Here is an 18,298-nt window from a genome sequence, read left to right on the forward strand (position 1 = left end):
ATTGTACCTTCTTTTAAATAAATATTATTATTACATGTGCGCATTCACTAAGGTTAAAAAATCGCGATGTTTACATGAATTTACCTGAGGTCCACCATCTCCCAAGTGGCCTCGACGGGTTCCGGTGGCTTGTATAAGGTCCCCCCATTTTTCCTCGATGTTTTTTTTTCACCTAGATATTGAACCGCAGTAATAGTTTAGCATTTACTGCTTCGGCGGGTAAGCGGTTCCATGAGTTTATAACCCCAAATGGCGGAGAGAAGGATGGAGAATTCCATTTTCCAGGATACCGTTCACTATTCAGAAAGGACAACAATGGGAGCAGGTGTAATGGTGTGATGCTGTATATAAAAGAAGACCTGACTGCAAATGGAAGGAGAACTATTACTTGACCTGGTACAGGACTCCTTTCTCAACCAGCATGTGATAGACCCCATCCAAGGTAACAGCATTCCAGATCTCGTGCAAACATCAGAAAAGGGTGTGACTCAGTTAAATATACAGATGGAAAACATCCTCCGGAACAATATAAAGGGACCTTTGACTAGTCAGCGACTTCATGTCCTCGTCGAGGTCACTATAGATAGCTCCAGGTAAATTTGAGGTCACTATATAGATAGCTGGTGGCCGTCAGGTAAATATGCTGCTATGGTGCAGTAACCTTGTTTATTCTTGTTTTAGTAACGTCGTGTTGTCTGCTGGAAAGCGAGATTTAGGAGTTAGTTAAGATCATTTATTATGCACCCATATCCATCCTGTAGGCAGTAGTGGAAAGGGTTACAGTCACATAATGGGCTCAGGGACTGAGCCCCCACAATTCATTTAGCTAAGCAAGTTACAATCTTGATGGGCTAGTTACAAAATTCAGCATAAGTCGTTACATCATTAATGGGCGACCACAAGTACAGTTTCTAAATTAAGCAACTGACAAATATAGAGCTAGTGTCATAATTGATATGTTTGCCCTGCACACCGCCCCCCATCCAGTGGGCAGCGGTGGATAGGTTACAGTCACTTAATTACTACCTACAGTTAGCAAACTGGGGATATTTGGTGTTGGAGTGACTGTTCTTGCATATGTTTGAATCTCTTCTAGTGTTAATTTTTGCGTTTTTCATGTGGAACTTCCATGCCTGAAAAATATTCTAGAAAGGGCCTTGCATAGGTTGTATAAAGAAAGCCCTATAGGGGTGCAAGAGAGAAATATGGAGTGAGTGAGAGATCTAGTGTGAGGGAGAAATCAGGGGTAAGAGCAAGATCTTGTGTGAAGGAGAGGTGAAGGAGTGAAATCTAGTATGATGGAGAGATCTGGTGAGAGGGAGAGATCTGGTGTGAGGAAGAGATCTGATGTGAGGGAGAGATCTGATGTGAGGGAGAGATCTGGTGTGGGGGAGAGATCTGGTGTGAGGGAGAGATCTAGTGTGAAGGAGAGATCTGGTGAGAGGGAGAGATCTGGTGAGAGGGAGAGATCTGGTATGATGGAGATACACGGTTTGAGGGAGAAATCTAGTGTGAAGGAGAGATCTGGTATAAGGGCGAGATCTGGAGTAAATTAAATATTTGGTTTGATGATTACAGGTGAGAGGGAGGATGTACTGTGAGTATAGTGTAATTGTGAAAGGAGAAAGGTAGTTGCGAGGGGAAAAGGTAGATGTGTAGATATGAGAGCCAGTGCCGGTGTGAGTGTAGATGTGAGGGATAGTGTAGGTGTGAGCGTAGATGTGAGGGATAGTGTAGGTGTGAGTGTAGATGTGAGAGATAGTGTAGATGTGAGGGATAGTGTAGGTGTGTGATGGAGAGTGCAGATGTGAGGGATAGTGTAGGTGTGAGTGTGAAGGAGAGTGTAGGTGTGAGGGAGGGCGTGTGAAGGTGTGAAGGAGGGCGTGTGAAGGAGTGTAGGTGTGAGGGAGGGCGTGTGAAGGAGTGTAGGTGTGAGGGAGGGCGTGTGAAGGAGTGTAGGTGTGAGGGAGGGCGTGTGAAGGAGTGTAGGTGTGAGGGAGGGCGTGTGAAGGAGTGTAGGTGTGAGGGAGGGCGTGTGAAGGAGTGTAGGTGTGAGGGAGGGCGTGTGGAGGGAAGCGAAGGTGTGAGGTAGGGCATGTGAAGGAGAGTGTAAGTGTGAGGGAGGGTTTAAAGGAGTGTGTAGGTGTGAGGGAGGGCGTGTGAAGGAGTGTAGGTGTGAGGGAGAGTATGTAAAAGAGACTGTAGGTGCGAGCGTGGGTGTGTGCAGGTGAGAGGGAGGGTGTATGTGTAGGAGTGTGCAGGTATGAGAGGGGTGTGTAGGTGCGACTAATAGTGATGTGTAAGTGACAATGTAGGTGAGAGATAGTGTCGGTGTGAGGGATAGCATCAATGTGATGGAGAGCGTCAGTGTGACAGAGTGTGTGTGTATTTGGGAGTGAACAAATATGAGGGAGAAGTTTGCCTCAGTGGCAGGTCCTCCTCTCTCACCTCCATCACTTGTGTATATGGTGTTCCCGCCACCAAGCACACGCCCAAAAAAATGCAAACATATTTCAACATGCATCATTTATTAAACCAAACCCTCTAATTCTAATGAGCTAAACCATGCATCGAAAATTTGTTGTCAGATGCTGAGTATTGTTATATATAAATATTGGGGCAGGTTGAGGTAAAACTAACGTAATAATACCAGCAGGGTGGAGAAAGGAACAGCAGCTATGCGCAGTACTAAAGATGGTCAGTGAATCTACAGATGTTAGGTGAATCAGGGAAATAATACGTCAAGATTACAGGTAAGGAACTCTTCTTTGACAATTAATATATTACCGGAAGTAGCTCGTGGCATTCAAGAATGATGTGTAAAGGTTAAAAATGTGGGTTTTGTCCCGTGAGGTGGGAAACTTGAGGAATATTCGAGACCGGTGATGTGGGTCGACGGGCAGCTGCGGTCGCTCTCTGAGGATTTCTTATGTTTTCTGTCACAAAACACTTGGGTGTACGACACAGAAAACACACTTGTCTAAACAGTAAGTGTAGTCCCAACACTTGGGAACATTATTTGCTGGTAGGTGGTCCCCTGGTGTAATTTGGTGGCAGTATTGTGGGTGTTAACATGGATGAGGTAGTCAATGTGTGAGGGGCGGGAAGTGACATCCAGACCAGCCTTACCTCCCTCCATACTCACAATACTCTCACAACTATCCCTGTGCCTAGCCCACATGACCCACCCACACCTTCACCTCACCCTCTCACTCTTACGCTCACACAGCTCTCACATCCACCTTGTCATGTTGTAAGTCCATCACATCTTGCTTGTCATCCCCAACCTCCCAGATCACGACAAACCCACACATCTACCCTCACATATACTCCATCACACCTTTTCCATATTTCCAGCCTAATGCCTGCCCTATGCTGGGTACAGAAGTACCCAAGACAGTTTACCAATTAAAATTGACCCATCCCTGCCCAACCCAACCCAATGATGTGTGTGTATTGTTTTAACAATTAGAAAATAAGTTCTTGTCCAAATGCCTGTATATGATTTGACTAAAATACACCACTTTTCTTGCATGATGCAGCCTGCCTCACTAATACAACTGTTAGGAACTGTATTTTTTTGGAAATACAGTGTAGTCTATAGTTATTAGTTACCTGTCACACCCACCCACTACACAACTTCATCCCCCATGTCCATGATGCACTAATGTCATGCATCCCATGGTGAATTGTATTAGGTTTACTGGAGAATTTATGAAGTGAATTGAAAAAAGTGTCCAATAAAATGATACTAGAATGGATCCTGTTCATATAATACCCCATGGAGATTTTTAATGAAATTGCGAGAGTGCAAAGGTTTGTTGCACACCAAGTGTCTGAACACCCTGACATCTGTATCTAGACAAATAGGCATTTTACCCATTTACCACAAAGTTACAATGATATAAATATGTTAAAAATGTTGAAAAATTCATTTACATGATAGAGCATCAGGTCACCTGTAGCCAACTTAGTCATGTCATGTCTCTTTGTTAACAATATGATATGATGAATTGTACTCAAGATAACCATTACATTCCAGACTGCACAATAACAAGTCCTAAAATCATCAATGTCAAATAATTGTGTTGTTGGTTATATCACCTGTGTTTTAAAAAAGTCATAAGTATCCACATGTGATGGAATTTACTAATCTTAAAACTTTAATGATATATATATTTACACTATAATCTGGCATTTGTGGGTGTAGAATTGTGTAATTACCCAAGTGTAGTTATAAGATGAGAATTATGCTTGGGGGGTATCCTGATGTCATAATTATGTTTTTAAGTTTCTGATGATTTTGGCTTCTCATGTTTTTTTATTCTTGACTGTAATGTCTTGACTGTATGGCAACATTGGCATATCACAAGCTGTGACTGGCCGTTGATGACATCATATGAAAGTCTGGGATGTTATTGGTGGGCCAGAACCTTTAACTGTGAAAACAAAATTTGTTTTGCAACTGTTGCATTTGTAATCAATATAAAAAACTGACTTATTAGCTGCTGATGGATTTTTTTTAATTTAGTATTTTCAGACTATAAGCATATTTAAAAAATATTATACACCTACATATTGGTAATGTAATACCCATACATTCATACACAAGTAAAATAAATACTATTTTTAAATATACCGTAATTTTATTACACATTTTCTCCAACTATTTTGGAGAAAATGTATAGAATATATAGAATATATATAGAATTTCATATGTATTCTATTTCCTGTATAGAATTTCATCCTATAAAATTTCATCCTATTTAATCCAAATATTTCATCCTATACAGGATGAAATATTTGTGAGTGAAACTACATGTCAGGTAGTCACAGTAATTTAGATCTGGAACTCGGTACTCTAGCTATAAACAAAAAAATCGGTACTCTAGCTATAAACAAAAAAATCGGTACTCTAGCTATAAACAAAAAAATCGGTACTCTAGTTATAAACCAGTGGTGAAGGTGCGAGATGTTGATATGAAAGAACATTGACTCGGTCAGGATGCCAAAAAAATGGTAAATATTGTGATTGATGAATACATATTCTTTGGATTTTTATGCCAAGACTATGAAGATGAACAGAACCCATAGTGTGTTCTCTGTTGATCTGAATCCAATCTGATTCTCATAGATTCCAATTAGCTGAATTTTTTACGACCCATGTAATTCAAAGTTTTTTGTGCTACAACCAACTTTATTCATATTTCCCCATACACTTAACATTTATATTGTTAAGGAAGGATCTTCATATAAATACAAAATTAGAATGACAATAACAAATTTCAGTTTACTATGTCTTACAAATACAAATACAGTACAAATAATACAAATACAACAAACACAAATATATATTCAGGTAAAGTACATACATACAAGGTAAGATACAAAAAGTTGATGGATTTATAGATAGAGCTAGTACAGTACATACAATGCCTAAAGCCACTATTACGCAAAGTGTTTCTGGCAGGTGGAGTTAATAGCTGTTGTGATATCTGAAGGACTTAAATTCTATGTATTAACCTAACTTAACCCTAAAACTACTATACAAGTGCTTTTATTGCATTTATTTATCTTATCACTCACACTAAGTGCATGTGCCTATGCCATATTCTCTTGCATCACTCACATTGGCTTGGTTATTATCACAAAGTTAAAAAATTCTAAGCTTATCTACAACTGATAAGAGAACTTGCGTCCTCTTAACACTTCTATGTTGATAGCTGGGAAAGAAACACTTTCAGTTATAAACTACCACTTAGTTATATCACATGAGGGAAGAAACACACAGGTCGGCAACTTCACAGGGTTGGGACGTGTGCCCTTGGGACATGTAAGCTGCCACATGAAAAAGTCCATATTTTAGCAAAGAATACACTTATCACCCCTCTATACAGAGTTTTTTCCACTTTTTATCACATTTTTGTTTCTATCAATTGATTGTCACATGTATAATACTTGATATTTTTATATATTTTCAATGCATTATTTTAATGTAATTCTGTTGCATTACATTAACACTTTGCGTGGCCTAGTGGGCCACCCTCTGAGCACCGTAAGGTAGGCCGCTCGTTGCCCGTGAGCGCACAACCACATTCCAATGTTTATACTTTTTACAGTTTTTTCACCTCCATTTTTGTGCTACGTTGTTCATTTTGGTATCAAATTGTTCACAATAGAATGCTCTAAAGGGAAATATGCATATGAGGTCAAATAGAAGAACATTACCAATACCATAAGATAAAGTACTTTGTCATGTGAAAAAACTAGATTTTCGTGATTGTTTATAGTCGTTATTCATTCCCAACATTATTTGTTACACTATATCATTCATTTTTGTTTTGCTTTGTGTTTATAAAGGCAGTAACAAAATATTCCTGAGGTAAAACGACCAGAACAGGCACACGTTTTGACTATGAGGGTAGGCTGAGGCAGTCACGAGGGTGGTCATGAAAACAATGAGCCTCCCAAGTGGGTTGCCACCCATGCAGCGATGTAATGATGTCACGTGGGGTATACAGAGAATGGGAAGACGTTGGCGCTCATTTTAAAACAAATCCAATAATATTCGGACAATAAATGGAATTTTTACAAATATTTTAATTGTTGACGGCGTTAACGTCATGTCCCAAACTAGCACGTGTATAGTTTTAATGACTGAGAATGTCATCACAAAGCCAAAGTGTTATAATAGTTTATTTACTGTGCTCGTTACCTCCTGGATGTTCCTCGTCTTGCTAAACCTGTGTGGTGCGTGGATGCCTTTCCAATGTCTGAGTCCATCTTTTTCCAAGTTCTGGGTTTTTGGCTTTTTCACGCCATGGTTCAGCCCTCCCTGTTTAGACTTTTATTACTGTTTATCTTCTAGCCCAAAGACTGCTTCCACTTCTGAGCCCCCATTTGAAGTGTGCACACAAGACTGATGTAATTACCTAAGTGTAGTTACAGGATGAAAGCTACGCTCGTGGTGTCCCGTCTTCACAGCACTTTGTCACATAACGCTTTGAAATTACTGATGGTTTTGGCCTCCACCACCTTGTGGTGATGTATTCACCTAGTTGTGTTTGTGGGGGTTGAGCTTTGCTCTTTCGGCCCGCCTCTCAACTGTCAATCAACTGTTTACACACACACACACACACACACCCCCCAAGAAGCAGCCCGTGACAGCTGACTAACTCCCAGGTACCTATTTACTGCTAGGTAACAGGGGCATTCAGGGTGAAAGAAACTTTGCCCATTTGCTTCTGCCTCGTGCAGGAATCGAACCCGCGCCACAGAATTACGAGTCCTGCGCGCTATCCACCAGGCTACGAGGCCCCCCCCCATGTGCTTGGATAATTGTGTTATTATAACAACACATGGTTTGTTGACATTGGCAAACTGCCACTTAACATGTTTCCATCTTTTCTCAATTTCATTAAGCAATATAGTTTGTTTAGCTTTTATTGCACTTTCTGGGCAGTTTTACACAGCTATAAGGTTGATATCAAATCTCCTTTTGTTTCTTTGAGCAGTGAGCACACCAAATTTAGCCCAGGTGTTCAGTAGGTCTTTGCAAGTTAACAAGTTAAGAGGTGTGGTAGCTTTGTCGATGTTTCTGTGACACCAAAGCCATTGAACTGGAGAGCTATTGAGGCCATCCAGAAAAACAGTGTTTTATTGCAGCCAATTCTTGTGCTTTAATAATGTTGACTATTACAGCCAGTAAGGCACAAGAATAATACAAATATTGTATTCAAAATATGGTTGGATGCATATTACTATATAGCACCAAATTGATTCACATTTTTGGCAATTATTTTTGTGAATTTGGAACTAATGTGGATTATGGATCCCTGGCCTGCTAGCAAAATTTGTTCTATACCGTATTTAGGATTTCTATATTTGGGTTTGGTCTGGGTTTTAAAAGGTTACACTGTATTTTCATAACATCATGCTGGATGAGCTTGTTTGAGTGTAGGCATTAATGCTAAAGCCTGTCTAAGGTTAATTCAGTATATTTACAATACACCCTCACAACCTTAAAAATTTGAACAAAAAAAAATAATAACAAAAAAATGTCTAAAGACTTGCAGTTGTATATAATGTAAAATGCTGATTTTATTAAATGTAGTTATGCATTTTTTTTTCCTTCAGAGTGAACACAGGATGCCGCAAGGACTAGCACACACACACTCGCCATGCTGATGGACCAAGAGCCAGTGAGCTTATTCTCTCCATGGGCTTCATACGACATTGGCTCCTCTCTACTCAACAAACAAGTTAGGATGAGTTTTTATAAGACTTGTACATAACCCTTTAGCATTCCAGTGATGCTAAACTGCTTTATCCATCTTGAAATTCTTGAATTTTTGTTTTAAGTACATTGTGGTCATAGCTTACCCAGAAATCAACCAAAGTATCAAGGACCCATGCAGAGATCACCTTGGCCCACAACAACTTATGATAATTGCTTTGCTTGTGAGTACAGGATTTTCACTATGGTTTGCAAATTACCTGTTGGAAAATTATGAAAGTTATGTTTTTCAACAATATAGACTGATTATTTGTGCACATTTCATTATTTTTTTTTGTTTATTTATTTTGAAAAATATGAGGAATAATAAAAACATCTATATTCAGCACTGTCATGCATAATCTATTATGAAAACATATATTGTTCTGCATCTTCATGATTATATACAATATTCATTTGTGAACATTTTGATATAAACCTTAATTACAACCCAGTAATTGAAAACAAAAAATTGGAGAGAGAACAGTACAGTACATAAAATTTAGGCATCACTGAGTAAGACCTTGAGATGGCCAGAATACTTATGGTCTAATAGTATCTCGGTGTTATTAGGTCAGTCTTCTCTATACACATAAGTGCTCTAAGATCATCCATCGTATTCCTCATGCTCGTACAGAAATAGACCCCAAGAGAATTAGTATAGGGTCAATCTGCTGTTGCTGAGCAGTTTATACCATTATTGCAACCCGTATTCACAGCTTTTCCATTTTCATGTCATGTCCCAGTAATGTCCTTTGCTACCTTCTTATTATTCACAATCATACCCAGACTCTGATCTCAAGTATGTAAAAGTCCTGGTAATTGAGTCCACTAAGGTTGCCACTCCATTCCTAGATAGGTTTTTTTTATCCCTCATGTGCATAGTTCCTGCCAGTAACAGGGTCCTCATTGTTAAATGGTATTGAACTATCAAAACAATGCCTTTCAAAGTTAGCAATTTACCCCAATTGTCCTTGACAGCCAATTGGCAGAAACCCCACATTAAACAGGAACCCCTTTCTTATTCATATCTAGTGCTAATTTGATATTACAGTATTAATTCCTCACTTTGACTTTTGCCAACATCATTCCCTTCAACTAAGAAATGGACAGTGGGCTTGCTACCATTTCCAGATAAAATATTGTACATCCTGTCCACTATGTCACTTATTCCAGACTGAGGAAAACTTATCTGTCATGGATGGTTGAACAGATCCCTGCTATACCAGGTAGTAATTTGTCTGCCAGGTCTAGCCACTGCATGATCCTATCACGTTTTTGTGACGAGCAAGACTTTGTCGAAAGGTGCATCTGCTGAGAAAGGAATTTGTTCATCAACACTAAAAGACATATTATTACCCCACAGTACTTTGCTTATAGCAACATCAAATCCTGATGTTGTATATAAATAAAGTAAGCTTGCATACTAAGTTTAGTAGTATATACAGTATGTTAAACCTTGTATATTTGCAATTTGGATGAGATTTTAAGAGATTTCTTCCCACAGAGCTGTCGTGTAAGAACAGGAAGTTTAGAGAAGAGCAGTGGAGTTGGAGGAGGGGGAGATGGAGGTGGAGGAAGTGGAAGTGGGGGATTAGGAGGGAGCCGAATAGTGGACGCCCTCATTTCCAGTGTCCTTGATGAAACTGATCAGTTAGGTCTTGCACATCTTCAGGATAAACCAGACAAGTAAGTATCCTTCTTATAGTGGACATAATAAGGAATTAGGGATTGGAATGACATGTTGGGCTTAGAAATTGCATATAAAGATGACAATAGAAACTTGCATTGCATGAAGTGGGAACTTGATGAATCATCAGAAGAAAAACTATGCAGAGTATTTTCAAAGTTAAAATATTATTCAGTAAATGTAAGGAACATAATAGAGAGACCTGTGGATGTTTAATAGAAAAATTGGAGTAATTTCTTTCAAAGGAAATTAGATTAAGCATTTATAGAAATACAATACTATACCTTACTAAGAACTTTTAGGTTCTTTAAGTTACTGTAAAACAAAAATGGATTTTAAATTGTGGTCATTTGAATGTTCAGTAGAAACCCAATTATCCAAAATGGTTCTTGTTTGTCTGGATAAGCTGAAGGAAAACAAATTTGTGTATATTGATATTTGAATACCTGGTAAAGTTGTCTTAATTATCCAGTGGTCTTTTAATACCAAAAGACTGTATGTACAAATGGAGATGCCATTTCATTTATACTAACATAAGAGTCATAAACACTCATCCACTCCACAAGTAAGACAGACATAAGTAACACTAGTGGACCAGCTAGAGGCTTAGAGTGCAGGTATGAGGTACCTGGAAGACTTTTTAAAAGATAAAATTTTAGTTTGTTTACTCCCACGAAAGGTCATTGAATTTGTTCTTTGCCTTACATATTTCTATAATTCATCGGCCATATGCCAAGCAAATACAGGGTACATATATTTTGTTAGCCCAATAAATGAATTAATTCAAGGTTACTTAATGATAATGGCATAATGCTAATTTTTTAAATTATTCTGAAATGTCAGTGATATAATATTTGTGTTTTATTTTTTAACAGGAGCTGTGGCAGTACAAACAGCATTGGCAGCTCAAGGAGTATGGGCCGGGAGGTCGGAAGTGACGGGATGTTGTGGGGCACCGGGGGTTTGGGTAGAGGAAGTCACTCGGATGATTTCTATCCCCCTCCTGCTCATCCCCAGACTCAGGCTGACTTCATCCACTATTTGTTTGACACAACAGGACATGAGGATGAGGTGAGATACTGTAGAGTAAACAGGATGGCTCAAAAGAGGCAAAAACTAATAAGTTAGCAAATGTGTATATATTCCACATTGCCAGTCTCTTCATGCTTATGAATGTATATTAATTGTTTAGCCCCAAGAGATCTATTTAGAAATTAGTTTTGTGGCTAACCATTGATCTGCAGGGATTGTAGTACAGTATTATAATTTCTTTTATAACATGTCAGGCAACTTGCAGCAATTTGATTATAAAATGTTGTCTAATCTTACCAGTAAATAGCTTTGCAGCTCAAGTGAGCTACTAAAACGTTTACATTTTCTTTTATACGAATACTGTGTAACTATAATGGGTAACCCACAAACATAAATGTTAAAATATGACAAACTGTAAATCAATTTGTTATATTTTCGAAAATGCAGTTGCATTTACCTAATCAATACTACATTATATAATTTTAGACCTCTTTTGGCTTCATATAAAATCTGGTTTTCAAGATTTTTTTTTGTGCATGTTGTAGCAAATAATAGAACACATCTTTCTGTATATTTAGACAAATAATTTACAAACGGTTGTTTTTGTTTGAAAATAAGTAATATTTCTACTGTAATATATGTATATACCTGTAGTACTTATATGTATATGCCTGTAGTACTAAACAATTATTGTTTTTGCTCTTTGTCCTCCCATCTGTTCTTTGGTTGAGGTGCTATGTTCTTATTGTTCTATTCTTGTGCCTCTCAGGAGAGCGCCTTGTTTCATTTTCCCTGAGCTGTAGTAAGATGCTTTAAAGTTCAGCTGTCTCAGGTCATCCAAATGGTAGTTGAAATTCAGCCAGCCACGTCTCTAATTTCAATACTTCTGCTTCCTTAGTGGCATTCTTGAGTTTGTCTAGTGTTAATATTACTGCTTGAAGCTTTTGACATGTTCCCACCTGGATGTTCCATGGCTTGTGTGTGGGGCTGGGGTGGGTGTTCTGTTGCTGACACTTGTCTCTCTTTCACTTGGTCTTGGAGATGTCACATGATCCTTTATGAGTAAGGTACCAAACATCTTTTCTTTGTTCTCACTTCCTAATTTATGTAATCCTATACATATTAAAATAATGTCTGTCTTCCCATTGACGCTGTTTAGAATAATCTCTGAAAAGCTACTAAAATGGCCAGCCCAGAAATGGTGTCATGTATAATGAAATGCCTCTTTCTGGGTAGCACCTCAATAGCTTCAATTGTCACCCAGTGTTCCTCTTTAGTTTTGTGGTTGGGGGTGAATCTGGTGGCTCACCACCAGTGGGATCCTGGAGTGAAGGAGTGGCTGGCTGGGATCCTGGGTGACCTGGGCTGTCACCTGATGGTGGTCAAGAGTTGTGGGTCGGTGTAGTGTGATTGTTTCAACTATCATTTGTGTTGTTTGACTTTCCCAATCTTTTCTTAAACACACTTTTTGCTATTCTAGGCAGTTCACTTTGGTTGTGGGTTAATCTAATCTTAATCACATGCTCTGCAACCATTTTGAAGAGACAAGATATTTGTACATGCTCCCAGTGGGCCAAGAAATTTTGAGGAGTCTGATGTTTTTGGGTGGCCCTGATGTGATAATGCAGTAATCTTCTGGGAGATACTTAGGTGCTGGCCAGCAATAGGCATTTCATTAAAGTTCCTTTGAAAAAATTCATTGATAGCTAAGTTGAAAGTTCCTACTTGGTCTCCAACAACAGGTCGTATTTGTCTGTAATGTGTAAATATTATTAAAAAAATATCTTAGCCGTTCAATTTAAAGAACTGAAATGAATGCGTACATTATTCCTTTAAGATAAGGTAAATATACAAATTAAGTTTAGAAAGAATTTATTTGAAATTTTTGAACTAATTATTCATAATTACATTTTTTTTCCAGACTGGATTGCAGGGAAATTATGGAGAGTACTTTCGGGAGAGGGAATTAAGTGGAAGCTCCCGAGATTCAGGCTATGGCTCGTTTCTTGGGGTAGGTGGGACAGGGTCACCACCAGGGATGTCCTGTAGTAGCCAAGCCTCCATCTGTGATGTTCGAAAAATACCAGCAGATTCTCTTGGCCTTCCTACAAGTAGAAATGTTACCCATGACTTTGACCAGTTTGCAAGTGAATTGAATGCACAGAAGAATTTCATGGATAACTTACAGCGCCTTAACCAGCTAAATGGTGGCAACTCTCCAGGGCTGTCCCTTCTTCCACCTTTAGGTGACCTTGATCCTCTCTTACTTGGGGCCACTGATCTAGGGGATACAACAACACTAGGATTGAGTCAACTTTTGCCCCCTACACGTGACCTTCCACATGATCTCCTGCCTCCATCATCTACTCCCACCTCAAATGATCCATTTTCCATATCCTCTCTTGGTGTTAAGGCTAATCTTGGTGTGGATGTAATGCGTGGCCAACCATCATCCTTATCTGGAGCTGGACCTCCTGTTCAGTCCCAACATCAACCAAGCAGTCTTAATGATAAAGGACAACAAATGGCTAATCTTTTAGGAGGGATGGGTATTCATGATGGATCATCACAACCCAACATTAACACACTAAGCAGTCATCACCTGGGAGCTCTTGCAGCACTATGTGCACCAAATCTCTCTGCCTCGGCAGCTAACCAAGCAAACTCGGGTAGCCTAAATGGACATGTCCTTTCAAACCGACCTCATTCATCACCAAAGTTTCTAAATTCCCAACAATCCATTTCAACAAATGGAGAAATATCTCCCAGTATGATGAGAAAACCTCGACCAGAAGATGAACGAGGTGTTCCTGTGTGTGTGACATCACAGTCAGGTAGTCAGATCTCCCCTCCAGTGTCAAGAGTGTCAGAACAACTCACAGGACCTTCAAAAGATGGTTCAGGACATTGTGGACCTGTAGGACCACCACCTAAGGGGCCATTTTTAGTTCCCCCACCAACATTCCCGCCAACTGATGGTGTTCCCCCTTGGGAGTTACTTCCTCCAATGGCAGAGATATTTCCTCCTCATGGACCTCCACCTCCATTACTTCCACCAAACACAGATCTACTTCCTCCATTTACTGACCTTCCACCTCACCCACTTCTCTCCATACCACCACCATTGCTGGGATTTAGACCATTCAGGTAAGGCAATACATTAGTATGACATTAATGAATGACAATTACTTTTGGGTGTACAAATATCTTGACTTTGTCAATAATTGTTTTCTACTATATTTAAAATATAATAATTATATTTTGTTTTTGCAAGTTTAATTGTTTATTATGATGGACTACTTAACCCTTTTGCTGTTAAAGGCAAATGGGACCAAAAATGTGATAGGTGACCACATGAGTTAATGATAGGTGCCAAAATTTTGTAATGTTCAATGAAGGTCCATAAATAGCCTTCAAAACAGTCACCAGGACTCCCCCAATAAGTGCTGTCATCTGTTATCTTGAGGTTATCTTGAGATGATTTCGGGGCTTTTTAGTGTCCCCGCGGCCCGGTCCTCGACCAGGCCTCCACCCCCAGGAAGCAGCCCGTGACAGCTGACTAACACCCAGGTACCTATTTTACTGCTAGGTAACAGGGGCATAGGGTGAAAGAAACTCTGCCCATTGTTTCTCGCCGGCGCCTGGGATCGAACCCAGGACCACAGGATCACAAGTCCAGCGTGCTGTCCGCTCGGCTGACCGGCTCCCTCAAATTCTGATTCTGTTGGCAACAGAATCAAATTTATTTACAAACTCCCAAAGCAAATTGTCAAATGACTTTTCTCAATTACCATACGTCTATAAGGTGAATGAAATGGGCCACAATTATATTCTTTGCACTTCAGTATGACGATTATTATATAAAATTTAGACTAAGCACTGCTGTACTTGACAGCTGCCAGTGTCGTGTGTGCTGATATACATGCATGAAAATGTATGTTTACAAAAAATTACAATAATTAACTAAATCTTTTCAGGCGAACTGGAGGAAGTGGTGAACTACATTCACGTTTAGAAGAGTGCTATGACCAATTTCGCCAATTAGAACGGGAACGTAAAAAGACTGAAGCAGAGCTTGCGCGATGTTTCCCAGGGAAGCGAGTTTCGTCTGCTAACACGGTGCCACTCCCTCGTCTCCCACCATCTCCTTCTCGTGTTGATCGACTCATCATTGACCACCTTCGCGAACATGCAAGAGTATGTGTAATTCAAATAGTTAAATTCATTTTTTTATGACTATGATCAGTTTTATTTTAATAATACATGGTTGTCATATTCCCCGTTCCACAGCTCATTTTAAAGCCTTAATTTACTGCAGTTGTTTCTCTAGGACATGATCTGTCATTTGTCTTAAGGTCCCCAATTACTGCTTTATGAAATGTGAACAGTGAAAGAACAGTACCCAATTGTCCCACACAAATTCATCCACAACCTGTTTACCTTATATAGTCTGTCTACTGACACTTCCATACCACACGTTCATATTCATTAGCAATCCATACATACCATCAACCCCCTCCTACTTGACCTACATACACTAGCCTCCTACCCTCAACTGTTCAACTCACTGACCCACAAATATCACTCATCCACACTTCCTCCTTTGAGTGACATCCACAGGATTTTACCCAAGGGAGTAAGTAGCCAAATGTGATAACTCAGAAAAGTGCTTTTGATATAGACTTAAAACCTTGTATATTGCAGGTAGTGACGCTAGTTGGGAAAATGGAGCGGTTGCGGGGGTCTTCCCTTCAACCTGGGATACATCGTTCTGTTGCTGTTTGGCTTGAAGCAGTTACCAGTGTCCAAGAGAAACGGAGAGATGAAGTAGTGAATGCAATTACTCAGCGTCATAATCCACTTCCTAACACTCATCACACCAGTGAACAAGGTAATCATGAGGCTTTTTAGCAAAGCTTACAGTAGCATAATTCATATTAATCACTGCACTGTGCAGAGTGCTTTAAGGTGCCCTATTGGTGGTGCACAGAGCTCCATATTGCATTTTAAGGTATAGGGCGAGATTCAGAACTCCCACGATTACACTGGGCTCACATCCTGTGCCTGAGGACTAGTAAACAGATACCATGTTGAAAAAAAAAAATTGTCAGCATCTGTCCTGGCTGTGAGAGCCAGGACAGTACTGGCTCTTTCCTCAGTACTGAGAAAGTGACCAAAGCTGGTGCACGCAGAGGCTGCTCACCTCACCACTATGCAGCTAGGGCCACAGTATCACTTAGTAATGATGAATAAAATAGGTAACTGTAATTATTTGTGTTGATAGTATCATAGGTGATCCTAACTCTGATAAAGACTTTGTTCAATATTTAGATATTAGTGAACACAATGTTATTTATGATACTCATAGCATGAGGTAGACACACATCACCCAGCCATTGTTTCCTGCATCCATGCATCATGAAACAACCTCATGTTCCTTCACAATATAACCTTGTGGAAATGGATTCATATTCTGGACTTTTGTGATAGGAATGTGGTAATAACAGCAGTTTTGTAGCTGGTCATAGTGAGATGTGTAGAATATCGAAGGCATTGTCTTGCATCATGACTGGTGGTGTTGTCTGCTCGTATCATTTGGCTCGATACTGTGTTTTGATTTCATCACCATACCCACCAGAACTGCTTACTAGTTTGTTATGGTGCATATAAATTGTTGATAGTGAAATATAACGTGTGTATATAGTGTAATAACTGCAGAATACAGTTTCAAACCTCCTTTGATGTTGCATTCACATTCATGACACAACCTAACCACCAGGCATCAGTATAGATGCAAGTCACAAAATCTTTTATTTTTTCAAAAGACAATGTTTTATATGGGATATTTGTTTGCTGCACTTCTTGTTGTTTCTGTAGAAAGCCTCTTTATTATTAATTCATTCTTTATTCATTCCTGGTATGAAAGCATGAAATGATTGATATGATTTTTTGCATATGTTTATTACTTCATGTACTGTAACATTCTGCCAAATTTCATGTAAATCTGAGATGGTCCTGCTTGATGGGGTTCTGGGAGTTCTAGCTTGACTTGTGAGAGCTTGGTCCAACAGGCTGTTGCTTGGAGCAGCTCTCAGGCCCACTTACCCACCACAGGCTGGTTAGTCCGGCACTTGTTGAAGAAAACTATCTAGTTTTCGGTCAGGTTGGGAGCTGTGATGATTTGGCGTGGAAGAAGTTATAAGTTATACAAGTAAGGCTTTTAATAGCCTTTCAAGTGCTGTGTCTTGTGATGTATTGTTCTAAAATTTCTTTTAGGCATCTTGTTAGTGTGCCATTGATAAGATGAGCACATTGTACAACCGTCTTAAAAATTACTGTTTTTAGTTTTCCTTATAGTCCTTTTGTCCTTCTTATTTTTATCATGTATTTGTATTTATTCTCAGATCTAATGGCTTTGGCATCAGCAATGGGAGGACTAGCAAGTGCAAGTCGAGGAGCACGGACAGCCATGTTCTGTGCCCTAACACTCACTACACACCACAGCATGGAGCCCAGCCTGGCCACTGCCTCATCACTCCCACCACATCTACTTCCTGAGTCACATTCTCCAACATCATCATCATCTGACTGCAGCCCTGAGCCACCTCAGCTCTCTCCAGTTACTTCCTCCTCCTCCTCTGTTCCTTTTGTGCCCTCTGTGAATAGATGTGTGAGTGCTGCTGCTGCCACCATCTCTACTACTGTTGGAAGTAATAGTGTAACCGGTACGACAAGCACCATGCTTGAAACTACGACTGCTGCTCTGAAAGACGAGGGGTCATCATCTAGTGCTTCAACAACATTAACCTCAACTATGGTAAAGTCTGTCAAATCTACTACCTCTTCACCAATTTCTCTGACCGATCAGTAAAACAGCTTAAAAGGAGGTGAGGATTCTGTATAAACTTACTAATGGAATATTTATTTGATAAAATGATTTCCATTCAGTTGCTACACCTTCAAATTGTATGAAATGCAATTTGATAGTACAATCTATAATAACGGTAAAAAACTAGTAACAGGTACTTAAATCAAATTCATGCTTTTTTTTTAATCAAACTGTTATTAGATTGCCTGACATAATATTGTATAATAGTAAAATATGTAAAGAAGAAGGTTTTTAGTGAAGAGTAAGATAGAAAATATTTGTAGGGTCAGTGGAGTTAGTTTAGTTGATCATTTGAGTGATCAAAACACCACACAATGAAAAACTTCAAAATACCAGTGACTCACTATGTACGAATGATACATTATGACTTGTAATGCTTAAAGTTGCTCTTATGTCCTTTTTATGGTTAGGT

The 18,298-nt window shown here is 39.3% G+C and overlaps 1 protein-coding gene across 2 annotated transcripts; it reads left to right on the forward strand.

Moving 5' to 3' along the window:
- The first annotated feature begins 2,653 nt into the window (after positions 1–2,653).
- On the forward strand, positions 2,654–18,019 carry LOC123769160 (uncharacterized). Of its 2 annotated transcripts, none has more exons than XM_069309902.1 (8): positions 2,654–2,753; positions 8,137–8,261; positions 9,783–9,964; positions 10,841–11,036; positions 12,919–14,144; positions 14,975–15,194; positions 15,702–15,888; positions 17,402–18,019. In XM_069309902.1, exons 2-8 carry the CDS (start codon positions 8,181–8,183, stop codon positions 17,866–17,868), a joined length of 2,559 nt encoding a protein of 852 aa, XP_069166003.1. In that variant the 5' UTR covers positions 2,654–2,753; positions 8,137–8,180; the 3' UTR covers positions 17,869–18,019. The 2 variants fall into 2 exon arrangements, with proteins under 2 accessions (XP_069166003.1, XP_069166004.1); XM_069309903.1 differs by lacking the exon at positions 2,654–2,753 and adding an exon at positions 2,868–2,987.
- Positions 18,020–18,298: the final 279 nt, after the last annotated feature.

Source organism: Procambarus clarkii, chromosome 66, assembly GCF_040958095.1.
Source record: "Procambarus clarkii isolate CNS0578487 chromosome 66, FALCON_Pclarkii_2.0, whole genome shotgun sequence".
NCBI lineage: Eukaryota > Metazoa > Arthropoda > Malacostraca > Decapoda > Cambaridae > Procambarus > Procambarus clarkii.